The sequence below is a fragment of the Drosophila virilis genome, chromosome 3 (genome assembly GCF_030788295.1).
Source record: "Drosophila virilis strain 15010-1051.87 chromosome 3, Dvir_AGI_RSII-ME, whole genome shotgun sequence".
In the NCBI taxonomy this organism is placed as follows: domain Eukaryota; kingdom Metazoa; phylum Arthropoda; class Insecta; order Diptera; family Drosophilidae; genus Drosophila; species Drosophila virilis.
The window spans coordinates 17,061,389-17,076,278 of NC_091545.1; the positions used below are offsets into that span (position 1 = coordinate 17,061,389).

General features: G+C 45.4%; 1 protein-coding gene across 1 annotated transcript in view; it reads right to left on the reverse strand.

The window, feature by feature from the left end:
• Tet (Ten-Eleven Translocation (TET) family protein) overlaps positions 1–14,890 on the reverse strand; it is a 133,841-nt gene that overhangs the window by 83,282 nt on the left and 35,669 nt on the right. Inside the window, 1 exon segment of the mRNA XM_070208541.1 lies at positions 12,329–12,466. Coding sequence (XP_070064642.1) covers positions 12,329–12,466 — 138 coding nt within the window.

Consider the following 14,890-nt stretch of genomic DNA (forward strand, 5'->3'; position numbering starts at 1 on the left):
GTGGGGGGTGGGCCAGGGGGCCAGAGTGGCCAGAGGGGGGCGGAGGCTCGGTTGGTCGCGTGGCCTGTGCACCTCAGCGTAAGGCGCGTAAGAAAATCAATATGCCTCCTCGACAGTTTCTTTTCGTTTCTTCTTTTCATTTTCTTTATTTTTTTTTTTTGTATACCCTGTTTTTTTCATTGGTTTTTTTTTTAATTTCTTGTACGCGCGCACGTTCGTATGAATTATTTATAAACCAGCTTCGGAGCCGGCCCCCGAAAAGCATAAGCAACAATTTTTATGGTCGCTCGTTTAAAAACAAAATATCTGCATTTTTTATTATTATTATTTTTTATTATTAGCTGCTGGAATTTCTGGCGCAAAGAGTTTCCAGTTTCTGTTTTTTATTTTCGCTTTGCTTTTCGCAAACAATTTTCTTTAATGTTTTTTAGCAACTCAAAAAAAATAAAAAAAAAAAATGTTGAAATCTAAAAAATGTTGCAGGCATGTCAAGCGCACACACACACACATACATACACAAACACAAGCACACACAAAATATGCAAAATATTCAAATTTTTAGGCGAATTGGAATTTTAAGCAAATGAAATGTGTTTAGCGTGAGTTGTTGAAGGGCGGTTTTCAAAGTATTTTTTTTTGCTGCCCGCAAAAGGGTTGCTCGTTTCCTTGTTGGGCGGATAGGTGGGTGGGGCAGAGGAGTGGGTAGGAGGGAGGTTGTCATACTAATGGGCGCGGAAGTAAGAGGGGTCTGTGAATCGGATTGGTTTGGGTAGCTGCTTAGTTGCCAGGCGACGAGTTTGTTTATTGTGCGGCGGCGAAGAGGGCCTTGAGGGTCGGCAGGGCGTTATCAATGCGGGCTCTGTGCAAACGTACGTATGAATATGTGGAAAACTAAATGTCAGCCTGTATAGGTGTGCTGCATGCATAATGGATCCAATTATATCGAGCCTGGCAACTATTGAAAGTTGTTTCGAGGCAATTCACGTAATAACCGAACTGCCTAAGCTGCCATTTGCCATAACAAGTTGATTGAGAGCTCGAGTTGGACTGGGGTATAACTTGGCAGAGGACAGTTGAGAGCCTTGGCAATGCGATATGGAAGAAAATTAAATACTTAAACACATAATTAGCATAGTTTTCGATGGCTTATGCTTGCTTGCCAATGGGTCTTTTGTTGCAAATAGCTGAGAGTTGAAAAAAGCGTGCTCTTTTATATATAATGTATGTGACTAAATAAAAGATGATAGTAGATTGATTTTTGTCATGCTCCTTGTTGCACTTCACTGGATAAAACATGTAAACTTCTATATATGCTGCACTTTTCATTTGACTTTTATTACACTCCCTATTTCCCTTTAACGTTGAGTTCCTATTTTCGATATTCTGCACAGAATGCATTTATGTGTACGGCTTGGTCAATACCCTGGAGTCGAAGGTGTAATGCAAATGTGTGCAAAATGCAGGAAAGTAAATAACAAAGGCAACAACAGCGACAACAACAACAACAACAACAACAATAGCAGGAACAGCTGCATAAAACGAGCGCATTAAAAATTAAAAACGCTCAAAATTCATTTAATACAGGTTTTTGGTTTTTGCTTTTCCATTTGGTTTGCTTTTGACTCGAAAGTGCACGACAAAATCAACACACACACACACACATGAGGGCACACATGCATACATGTACGTGGGCGAGGCGGGCACCAACACATGCACAAAGTGCACATTACCGTCGCGTAAATGTAAAGGAAGGAAGAAAACTACGAATATTTTTCGTATGCACGCCCAATTTAAAATTAATTGCCAGACACAAAAGAACAGCAATGTCGATGATCATGATCAGCACGACGATAATGATGATGATGATGATGATGTTGGTGACGCTGATGATGATGATGTTGTTGGGAACATGCACGAGGACGAGAATTGGGGCGTGCCAGGGCGAACTGTTGCAGCAGGGCGTGCCCGCAAATTGCGTTGCTACAGACATGCATACATAAGCATGTGTGTGTGTGTGTGTGTGAGTGTGCATGTGTGGGTGTATCCATAGCTCGTTCTGACTGTGCACTGGAGTATGCATGCAGAAAATTAAAATTAATAATTTATATAATAAAACAACAGACGCAGCGCAGCGCAGCGCCAAAGACGAAGCAACAAAAAAAAAAAAAAGAAGAGAGGAGAGGAATATATGTAACCAAATATAAATTCATTAAATGAAAATCCCTTTTTGTTGCATGCTAAATTTAAAACAAATAAATTAAAAAATTATTTTTCATAATTGAGTAGCGCTTGTTGCGAGGGCGCCAGGCAATTATGCGACAGCTGGCCGAAAGCCCGCGGAAAGCGACTTCAAATTGGCCAGCAAATTGCTGGGCTGGCAGCTTGCAACAAGCAATGGGCGTGGCCCGTTTAACCGGCACGCAAAGTCAGCGCTCGCATGGCATACAATGTATCTAAATATATATAAATATGTACAATTAGCACACCCTTCAAAATTAATAATACATGCTCTGAAAGAACGCAACACTTCAGTTTTTGCAAATCCCAATTAAATTGTTCACGTCTCCAAAAGCGTTTCAGATGGTTTCCATTTAGGAAATAATTATCTGATTCTCCAGATCTTATAACCTACAAAGCAGAAAGCTGCTATCAATACATATCGATTTCCAGCTATCGATTTTAGTTAGTTATCGATAGTTTAAGGTAAACTTATTGCTTCGTTTTAGCTCTGAAAAACAGGACATCGATTGCGTTATCGATAATTTTAAATAACATCTTTATGCTTTAGTTATATCTTAATTCCGAGATAGTCTCTAGCTGAGATAGTATCAGATGGGCAAACACAGAGAAACAGTCAGATATGGCTAGCTCGACTCGACTCAATTTGATCACGATTTATGCATATACTTTAAGAGAAAGCATCACAATTGCCAGGGTATTTGGATACAGGGTATAAAAGTGACTTATAGTTACCTAGTCAGAACTGTACAAACTACTTGGATTATTATCAGTAATTTGAAATAGGTATTATTTGTTTTGTCTGCTGCTTAATAACTTTTCCGATTCGATTACGATAACGATAACAAGCTGGCAGTAATTTTCTCACTTTTCTCAAGCTGGGTCTTTCACACGCTTCGTCTTCAGCGCTAATAAGGCTGTCTTCGTCTTCGGCTTGGTCTTCTTCTTCGTCGCGGATCTCATTGGAACGGGCAAATAGTTTTCTTGGCAAGTTTTGCTTTGTGTTTGTTTCTTGATTGCTTGTTGTTGTTGTTGTTGTTGTTGTTGTTGGTTTTAACTGTTTACATTGGCTGGCATAAAACAATCAGGCGAGCAACAACAACATTAACAAACAGACAAGCGACTGTTGCATTTTTTGCTGCTTCTTATTCAGTTTTGCGATGTTGTTGTTGTTGGTCTTGCTGCAGCTGTTATTTGCAGGCAAAGTTAGTTTTGTGGGCCCAACCCAGGCAATAATAATAACAGCAATAATAATAACAACAGCAAACAGCGACAACAACAAGAACAAAGCACAACATACAACGTCGAACTTTAATTGCATAATTATGTGCAGCTTGCAATTTATCATTTTCATTTTTCCATGTTGTCGTTTTTTGTTTCGTTTCGTTTCGTTTCGTTCCCTGTTCGTTTCGTTTGCTGCTGTTGTTGTCGCTGCTTTTGTTTTTGCTTGCCGTAATTTATGGGCTCGCTGCTGCTGCTGCTTCTTCTTCCATTTTTTGTTCACTGTTGTTGTTGTTGTTGTTGTTGCTGCTGTGCCATAAGCCTTTGCTCTGGCAGAGCTGCGCGCAGGCGGAGCGGGAAGAGACAACATGAAATTTAATGCAGCGCAAATATTGTGCATACATTTGTTGTTGGTTTTAGTTTTTGTCTTTTGCTTTGTTTGCGCTCGTTTTTCTTTGCAGTTTTCGCTTTTTTGTTGTCACGCCCTTTTGTCGTGAGCGGCATTTAGCTGTGTGTGCGTGTGTGTGTGTGTGTGTGTGTGTTGAGGGAGTTGCTGCGCTCGCTTTATTAATTATAATTTATGTTTAATTCCTTTTCGTGCTTATCGCGACGCCTCAAATCGCCAAATGTTCATTTGAAGTGGCAACCCCCCAACTCGCTCCCTCTCCTCCTCCCCCCTCCCACAAGCACACTTGCGTGCGTGGGAACTCGCATTGCCAATCAAGCAATTAGCGAGTGCCATCAAATGTGCATTAGGCAGCAGCAGCAGCAGCAGACAGGACAGCGCAGAGGGCAGAGCGTCTGCCAGAGCGAACGAGTGAGAAAGAGAGATAGAGAGAGAGAGAGATGGATAGATAGTATATCCATTCCAGACAGCAACAACAAGCTCGTGCGTCTGCAATGTGACAAAGTTCGAGGCATGTCTATGACCGTTTTGGCATTTTGGCTGATGCCTGCCTCTTGCATGATGTAGACGGGGTGTACGGAGGGGGGGGGGGGGGGGGGGGGATCGGGTGGTTGAAGTGCAGACTGCAATGGGTGAGGATGGCGATGGAGCTAGCGACTAGACGTTGTTGCCGTGACGTTGCATTAAGCAGCAGCTACAAACAAGGAGCAGAGCATCTTTGCGCCGACAGCAAGAGGCTGCGAGACAGAGAAAGCGCACAAAGAGCAGGCGACGAAAGCGCAGAAAATATTGAAAAACAAAGAAAATTAGTTGCTGTGCATGTGTGTGTGTGTGCAAAAAGTTGACTGCCAAAGGACACCAACAGACGGCGGACAACAGACAACGCGTCGTATGAGCAATGCCAATGCAATGGCGCCGCTTCATGTTTTAAGGGTTGAACTAATCGCAGACAATGTATACATACGCATGCATGTGCATGTATATGTGTGTGTATGTTGAAGTTTGTTGTGCTTGTATTTGCGCGCACGGACAATGGCTTAGAACAGCTCCCCGGGGGAATGGGCGGGGGTGCGAGCCAAAGAGAGACCAACTGCAAATTGGCAAAGTGCGTGAAAGCCGCCAGCAGCCAGCAGAAAAGTATGCTATGCTAAATTGCGGCTCAGCTTAAAGTCAGCGTGTTAAAGTCCTGGCGCCGAGCGGAGCGCTGCCAAATGTAGCAAAATGAATATATATATATATATATATATATGTATGTAATAAAAATAGCTGAACGCAAACGGAAACAACCCCCGTGAGCGCACTTAATGCATGCCAAAATTAAAGCGACTCCAGAGCCGCCCACCAAAAGCGCCGCCGCCCAACGCCCACACGAACACACACACACACACACACACACACAGCTACATAGCATATACACGAGTATATACATAAATATATTTATATATATATATATATATGTGTGTGTGTGTGTGTTGCATGTTTATATAAGGCATTATAGACGCGCATTTCGTATGCCGGGGTCTGGGGTGGCAATTGAAAAGCTTTACTGCTGCCATCGTCGACGTCGTCGTCGGCGTCGCTTTTTCTTGCTTACTTTTTGCCCAAGCAACTCAGCTAAGAGCGGGCCGCTTCGTAAGTAAGTATTGATCTAACTAGGCAAGCCTGAAGATTCTCGAAACGAAGCCATTTATTTAAATGTTGTTAATTGACAGTTGAATAAAAAGTAAGCTTGAGTAATTTGAAATATTTAATGGTCTTCAAATTTATTACGCGCTAATTTATTCACCTATTCACAAACAGCTTACTAAATATTTACATATTGTGGTATTGTAAACAAGCATATCTTTTAAGCAGCCCTCGTATGATGTGCTATATAGACAACATGGCATATACATACTTATACGCGTGTGTGTGTGTGTGTCAGTGTGTGCCAGTCGTGCACATTTATCAAGTGTATATGTATGTGTGGATGTATATAGTCAAAGCTGAAGTTGCTGCTATGTGCGAACGCAAGCAACAACAACAACAACAACAACAACAACAACAACAACAACGGCGACAACAACAGCTGAGCTATGTGTGTTTGGTCTTGGGGTTTGGGTAGGGGCAGCATTGGGGGTTGTTGCTGCCACAGATGGGGTCAGTGTGGAGTTGTGACGCGTAAGACAAGCCAGATAGATAGACACTGAGCAAGAGAGAGAGAGAGAGAGAGCACGAGTAACAGAGAGAGGGAGAGAGAGAGTGAGAGCAGGAGTGAGAGAGAATGAGCAGTAAATAAAAAACAAGTACACAAGAAATTAACGAGCAAACGATTTTTATGGCAGCATTTTGTGCCTTAAAGCGCTTAATGCGCTTGATGTGTGCGTGTGTGTGTGTGTGTGTGCGTGTGTATATGTGTGTTTGAAGTGTTTCATGTGCATGTGTGTGTGTTAGTTGAAAAATGTTTTAAAAATGACATGCTTCGAAAGTTTAAGCAATTTATGTTCATTTTAAATTGAATTTCAAATTTATTGCTGCAATTTTGTCTCCCTGTCTCTCTGTGTGTGTGTGTGTGTGTGTGTGTGCGTGTGTGAAAGGCACAGGAAGCGGAAGTGCTTGGCTTTTGTGTGCATGTGTGTGTGTGCATAAAGTTGTAAATTGTAAATTTTATTGTTTGTAGCTGCTGCAAGAAAATTAATTATACGAAAAAATGCGCACGACAATCTTTTGCCTGAAATTGAATTTAAATGCCAGACGCAGAGAAATTGATTTAACATTTTTGTCAAGTATAAGGAAAAGCTGAAGCAAATGCCCATTGAACTTTGCACACCGCCTTAACGAAGGTCAGTCAACTTTGTCAAATTCTAAGAAAACTGCCAAAATATGTTGACAAAATGTGAAACCTTTCCGAGTGCACTCGAACCCCAAAACGAGGCTCAGACGATTGCCAGACTTGTCTGCCAGCTGTGCTGAGCCCGGGCACAAAGTCGTTTAGCGGACAGCCAGAACCAAAATAAAAAAAAGAACACAAAATATTTGTGAAAAGGACATGCAAACAACGCTGCGGGCACAGGTCCTTGACTCGGCAACAGCAATAGCAACAGTTGATAACGCAGCAGCAGGCGAAAGTCGCAAAATAGAAACCCAGAAACCAAAAAAGGACGCTGACTCTGACAAAAGGTTGACGACACTTGCCAGCCCAAAAGGATACTGAGCAGCAGCAGGAAAAAAAAAATGGAAACAAATTTCGGGCGGAAATGAAAGTCAGCGCCAAGTCGGCCTGTGCCTTGCCCTTAGCCCAAGGATATTTGAGCAACAGCAACAGCGTTTGCCTTTTTTTTATTATAGCTTGTGGCCCTCACACTCTCACCCGCCTCCTGCTCTCCCTCTGCCACACGCTGTCAAAAGGGTCAAGTGCGTGCGCGTGGCGACGGGCAAGGGTTAATTCTGTTCCGGACATAATGAAGCGCAATGACCTTTTTCTCGCTGTGACTTTATTATTAGATGTGGCAGAGGCTAAGTTGTATTTTTTATTTTTGCCTGACCTTGGCCCAGTCAGGCCGCGGGCAAAGACCTTGAACTTGAGCGGAGAGCCTTGACACTGAATCGGAATCGTGGCAAATGGTGGCTCAATGCCATGCTGTGCACGAGGCGCGCTTTTTGGCTTGGTCAGATTTCAATTCAATTGCCAACAGACAGCCAGAGGCCGCCCCAGGCCCAGGCTTTGACATGGCCCAAACGACAGCTGTTGCCGGCTCCCTCTTGCCAGTTGCCGGCTCCCTCTTGCTGGTTGCCGATTGTCGATTGCGTGGCCTTAGCAGCGCTTTCATTGTTCGACTTAAGTGCCATGGATCGCACACATATTCCAGTCCCTACGTCCCTCGGCTGCTCGTACATAAAAATAAACCGCAACAAGCTGCCAACTGGCAGCCGGCAGCCGGCAACTGGCAACTGGGCGCTCCTCACGTGCTGCGTGTGTGCCAAAACTCTGCCTTTGGCTTTACCCCGGTCTCTCTCTGCCTGGCCTCGTCTCGATTACGTTTCAGTTTGGGACATCAAAAGTGGTGCCAAGTGCTGTTGCTGCCGCTGTTGCTGCCGGGGACGGACAAACAGTTGGACGACAAATTGTCTGCCTGCTGCCAGTTGCCAGTTGCCAGTTGCCAGCTTGTCCGCTCGCTTGGTCTGGTCTGGTCTGGTCTGTTCGGGTCTGGTCTGCTGCCATGCCGTGGGTCTGTTTTTTACGAGCCGCATGTAAGCTCTTTGGGTATCATAGCCATGGCATCGCCCGAGCTCACGTAGGAGTCGCCTGTCGTCTGCTGCTGCTGTTGCTGCGGCTGCCGTTTGGTAGCCGCAATCACAGTCCCTGTCACGGTTGGTGGTGCCTCGCAGCCAGCTACTGAGGTAGCCGCCATGGCGCCGACATGTCCACCCCTCTCTCTCTCTGCGCTGTGCGTTTTTTTTCATATCTGCTTTTCATTTCGTATTTTTTTGTTGTTGTTGCTGGGTTTTGACTGATGGCCAAGGTGTGGCCAAGTCGCGGACATGCCTTGACATTGTGTGGCCAGCGTTAACCGGGCGGCAACTGTGCAGGCAGCAACCCGTTGAGCGGCTTTTGAGCGGCGCCTAATTAGACGTTAAGTGCAGCGTGCGGCATCCATTCAAGTGGGGCAAAGCCACAAGCCACACTCTGTGCGCCAACGCCCTGGGGGGGGACGAGGCGCAGACCCTGTCCAAACATTGTGACAGCTGATTGCATCGCCTCGTTGTGTGCGAGTGTGTGTTGACTAATTGCGTTGCACGTTGCACGTTGCCAGTTGCGAGTTGCCACACGGGCTGTTCGGCACGTATACAAAAAAGAATTCAATTCATTTGGGCGTCGGAATTGGGGCGTGGGTGTTGGCTTAAAAATGCTAAAGCCAAAATGCCGCAGCCTACACAGTGCAACATGGTAAGGTAGCAGAGTTTTTTAAAAAATAGAAATTTAGGGAAATTCTAAATGATTTTATAGCTAACAATAGACTCGACTTAATATTATTATTTTACTCTTTTATGATTTTTTCTTCAGAATGTAGTAACACATTCCTTATAGATCCGACCTTTTGCTTAGGGAAAATCTGCACTAATTCAGATAAAGTCTTTCAATTTACATAACAGGTTCGACCAAACTCTGGCTGGACAGTGTAGTACAACGATAGAGCCGAGCGATGTCCGTCAGGAGCAGCCTACATGCAGATATGCAGATTGCATGACGCGGCGGCAACAAGTTGCAAGTGGCCGTGGCAGTAGCCATGGCCATGGACCGAGACCGAGACCGAGACCGAGAGAGGGACGAAAGCCGGGACCAGGACAGGGTCAGTCGACGGGCCGACAAAGGCCGACACGGACTTGAACAATGGGCGCAGCGCAGCGTTTGCCAAAAATGCTGGCAACTACATGCAAACATGAATGCGGCAGCTGACGTGGCGCGTTGCACGTTGCACGTTGCGCGCTGCACGTTGCCATTGGCTGTGTAGGTGTCGGAGAGTTGGAGCTAAATGGAGGAGCGACGCTTTTGGCGTTGTCCTTGCTAAATGCCGAATCCCGACCGCGTGTTGTTGCGGTGACTATTTCATGTTTTGTGTTGCTTGTTGTTCTTTTTTTTTTCCTTTGTTTTGCTCGTTTTTGGGGGCAGGCCATAAAGGTCACGAGCTGCCAATGGCAATGCAATGCGACCTGCATTTTTGGGCAACGTGGTGGCAGCCAACACTGCCAGCTGCTGTTGGTCACTGGGACAACCAGCGAAACTTCACTTTCACCCAGCCAGCCAGGCAGTCAGGCAGCCAGGCAGGCAGGCAGGCAACAAAAGGCTGCAACAACAACGGCAACATGGACAAACTTTGCAACTGTTGCCGGAAAGACAGCAGCAACAGCAGCAGCGGCACACAAAATGCCAACGGGCTGGCAACTGGCAACTGGCAACTGGCAACGGGCAACTGGCAATAGACTAGAACGAGAACGATGCCCGAGTGCGAGACGGAAAGGAAGACCAAGTCGAGCAGCAAGTCGAACACCAAGTGCCACAGCAATTCAAAGGCAACCGCAGCAAAACTTAAAGAAGCTGCCGCCGTCGTCGTCGTCGTCGTCGTCGCCAGTGTCAATGTCAAGCGGCGCAACGTTAGTGGCACGCAGTGAGAGTCAAGCGGCAAGGAACCAGCGAGACTTGTTGCACATTTGGCATTTTATGGAGCAACGTGATTTGGCTGCGACTCTTACTGCTGGCTGGCTGGCAGCTAAGGATGTGGCATGTTGCCTGTTGCCTGCTGCCTGCTGCCTGCTGGCATCGTTGTCTGTCTGCGTTTTTATGGGCTTGCCAAGGAATGTCAAGTTGCTGTGCTGCGTGTGTGTGTGTGTGTGTGTGTGTGTGTGTGGCCATGACGACATAATCAACGCTTCATTGACGGGACACCCTGGTTGCGAATGTGGACATAAACACAGCTGTTGCCGCCGCCGTTTTACAAGACAAATCGTCAGATTAAAGTGGCACCAACAATGGGGTGTGGCATGCAACATGCCGCACAAGGACAGCAGCAGCAGGATAAACTCTGTAGCCATATGAATGACTCTCAAGTTTGTTTTACTTTTTACGACCATCCTCTGTTGCGGCTGCGACAATTTCTTACAAAGGTTCCCGAGTTGAAGACACGCACTCACACAGAGACAACAAGCATAAAGTCACGAAAGGAAAGTTGTTTTGAAGACATCCATGAACTAAATGTGCTCTACATGCACAGATTTGGGCCAGGAATGTAATTGGCAGCTAGATAAACACAGTTCATAGATAAACGATAAAAGTTCTATGACTTGTGGCACATTTCTTTACGCTTAAATTTGGTATTAATGAGGATCTCAATGAGAAGAGTGTATTAGCTGTAGGACTAAAAGAGTTTGTCAGTCTTAATGTAACTCTCTTATTATAATGAAGGAGTTAATGTAGAGCTTTAATCTCATGATGAAACTTGAATTTGTGCAATATATTCCGTAACACATTTCATTCACATTTCACAGGCTTTATCAGAGAGGCAGTTACTTTGACAGTTTATCAACACTGGAAAAATAATAGTTGATTGTATTTAACAAATTTTCCACAATGACAAAAACTATATTTTCTAAGCCGGCATTAGAACCATTCGAGTAGAAAAAGTGTGGTTCAAACCCTGGAATTTAAAAACTGTTTGCCTACGATTCCATTTCGAAATTTAAATAAATCATTTTTATCCCCAAAAATGAAAGCTTAAGTTGATTATATTTAAATTTCGCTTTTTACCAAAATGCTTTTATTTCTTATTACACAAGAAACCCACGCAATATCATAAAGAGACTTAGCCAAGCAAAGCAATGACAACATAATCGGAGATTAAATGACAGGGTTTGGGATAAAAAAGCAGCTGGGTCTCGTTTTTGGGCTGTGACGCAGTGAGGAAGTCAGGAAGTGTGTGAATGACTATTAAATTAGACAACTTTTTACGAGGCACGACCTTGAAAGAGGGAAACCCGGCAGCCCGGCAGCCCGACAGCCCGACAGCCCGGCAACCAGGCAACCCGGCAGCGTATGAAAGTTGCGTGTCGAACCCATGGATGGCTAAGGTCAAAGTCAAAGCCCAATGTCAGCCTCTGTCTAGCTGCCGGCAGTGTACCCATCGGACCGATGGTTGATTCCCCAGTCGCAGACAGTCCCTCCTCCCACCGCAGCTCCCGTCTGGCCAACAAACAATGCTCGTAAGTAGCTAGCTCGACCGGGTCTGTGCCTGCGTCTGGGTCTGTGTCTGTGTCTGTGTCTGGGTCTGGGTCTGCTGCTGCTGGTTGCGCCGCTGTGTTTGGGTCTTGCTACGTGCGGCATGTTGCTACTTCAGTGGCCGCCTTTGGGAGCATAACTTTGTCTGCCCTTTTCCCGATTTTTTGCGCTGCGGCTGCTGATGAAGTTGCTACCAAAGAGAACGGCAAATGGTTGACCCCAACGCTTGCCACTGACTCTGCGAGTTTGCTACGTGCAACGCGTGGTGGATGGATTATGCTGCTGCTGCTGGTGCTGGTGCTGCCTTTGGCTTTTTGCGCACTCAACTTTTGCTGAATAGAGGGTAGCAGCAGGCAGACTGAAGCCTGTTGCCCATTTGGCTGCCTGCCTGCCTGCCTGCGCAAACAATGCGGATGCCCCGGCGTGATGACGTGGAAAATGCGGCGCATGCCGCGGCAGGCATTCAAAATGGGTCTGCGGACTGAGTCAGCGTTTGGGTCTGGCTCTGGGACTGGGTCTGTTCAACCGCAGACAAACTGTCTGCTGCTGCCGCGTGACTTAATTAGCTTGCTTGACTGTGCCGGCCTGTGGATTGTGATTGCGATTGCAACTCCGACTTCGACTGCGACTGCGACTGTGGCGCAATCAAAGTCAAGTGGCTGGAGGCGTTAACCAGTAGCTGACGTTAGAGTAAAACAGATGGATGCACTTACCCCAGTTGTTGGTGTTCCATTGCCAGCGGCCACAGCTGTGGCATTGACGACGGTGGCATTGGCGCCAGTTGACTTGCCCTTGCCGCGTCCGCGCTTGGCGTCTGGACGAACAGGTTGGCCGTCGGCGCCGTAAACGATCTGAAAGTTGAAGAAATGCAACGGCAAAAGTTTTCTTAAGTAACTTGATAATTTCCAAGATATTAAGATAAATGTTGCTCAAGCCTTGAGCTGAATTGGGTTTTCGGTAAGCGGCATATCTTATTGACAATTCTTAATTATTAACGCTTTCTTCATGTCATTAAATATGCTAGTCAGAAGCACAGTAAAATATTTATTTACTAATAATTCAAAATGCAAAATGAATTAACTGTTAGTTTGCAATAACTATAGTCAATTTAGGCATATATTTATCAATTAATCTTATTTAATTTTTAAGTAATGAAAACGGATTAATATTTAAAATTCCCAATTTTTCATTTTGCCAATTTTTGAATAGCCAAGACACCAACCAGCGCCTTTTACAGCACCATCTAATCCCGAGTGCTAACAGCACAACTGCTTAGTAAATCCAACTGCTTACTTGTGAACTACTTGCTAGTGCTCATTATATTGGTTCCTGTTCTAAAGCAGTTGATGACATGCAAAAGTTTTATTTTAAGCAGTGTATGTTCATGGTACAAGAGGTTCAAAGAAAGCAGTGTATATCAAGCAGTGTATAGTGACGCTGCTTGTTTGCTATGTAGACTTGGCAGTACTGTTAACGCGCGCGTTTTGCTAGCGATTTCTCCTACACTGCTTGCATTTTGTGACAGCTTCTTTTAATTTTGTTTTTTACAAGATTAATAAAAATATTAAGAAAACTTATGAGCATACATATCAGTTATACAAATAAACCATATTTAACTTAATATGTGAAAGGAATAACAGTAAATGTCACTGACCCAGCAGCTGTTACACTCAGCTAAACGCGTTCATCTAATTTCAGGGCAGGGAGATCGAGATTTTCTCGTAAGATGAGCCTCAGTTAATGCCAATAAGCATGACAAATGCTGCACATATTTTATTCCAAGACTTATGGCTGTGACTTCATATAAAACCGAACTCGGCATCTATTTCCGGCGCGGAGTCATAAATATAATTCCCAGAGCCTGAGACGCGGCCGCGTCTTAAAGTGCTTCAGCGCACAGGAACCATTAAGTAAAGTGCTGAGCATTGAATGCGCAACGGTAAATGGAAAATTGAAAATCCAAATGGAAATTTAGTGCCCGCCCACACGCACACACGCAAGCATCGTCTGTGCGCGCAGGCGCGCAGGCGTGGCGTCCCAAAATAGACGCCGCAGACGCAGGCGACATATGGGCCCAGACGAGCGCCAACTGGCAGAGTGGAGGAGTGCAGAGAAGAGCGGAGGACAGGATAGGCCTGGGGTCGGGGTTGGAATGGGGATGGGGTACTAAAGCAGGCAATGTTATGTGGAAATGGACGTGGCTGCTTCGCAGGAGTGCTGCTGGAATGCCCCCGTCCCTGCGGTGCCGCATCGGGTGCCCTGAGTGACAGACGGCTGCGCCTTAACGGTAAATAAGCAACGCCCGGCAGATGCAGCAGCAGCGGCACAAAATGCCGTAGCTGCTGGCTGCTGACTGTGGCAACATTAACAATGTTGGCACGCGCAGGCGCGCACACAGACCAGGCGGTAGCAGGGGGAGCAGAGCGGGAGCACATGTTGCCAGCACATCAACATGAACATCTCCGTCAGGGGCTGCGCATGTCTTGGGCATCCGCAGCAGCATCTACTACATCCACATCCACTTTTAACAGCAGTTGTCATTTCGGAAGCAATTATTTTAATGCAAGCTGCAAGCGTGCCATGCTCCCAGTCCCAGACCCAGTCCAAGTCCCATTCCCATTTCCATTCTCGTTGCCAGTCCCAGGCTCCAGACGCAGACGCAGTCGCAACAGCCCCCCGAAATGACAGCAGCAATGACGACAAAGACGACATCTTGTCGATGTCACATGGGCTTGGATTTTGGTGCGCATTACACACACTAGCACACACACACACACACATGTAGATGAGGCTGGGGGCTGCTGATCTAAAATTAGTCAAGCTAAGAGTTTTCAGAGGTGATTTGCTGACTTTTTTCTGGAAACTGATATGCTGCAGCATTCCCAGAGTACAGTTGTGCCCAAAACACAGCAAGTGGCAAGAGCAGGCGGATCGAAGAGTGACAGAGCAATGCGCAGGCTCCATTCAAATTGATCCCTCACACAGAACATTTCAAGTGAATTCCCAAGTGAATTCCACATCTATTTTATAGACTCTTGTCTATTGCGCCATTATTTAAGGCAATTTTAAAGTTGTCCTTAAATAATATGTGCACATAAATTGTCTTTTATTTCAGAGTCAGTAAAGCTTTCATTTAAGCTGCTCGCATAAACTTAACAAAGTTTAAACAGTTGAGCTTAAGCCAAAGGCATTTTGAGCTGGAAAACATGGCTTTTGGTTTGTTGAAATAAATTTTAAAGCTGGCCGAAATGGCTTTCCATTTCTTGAATATTTAA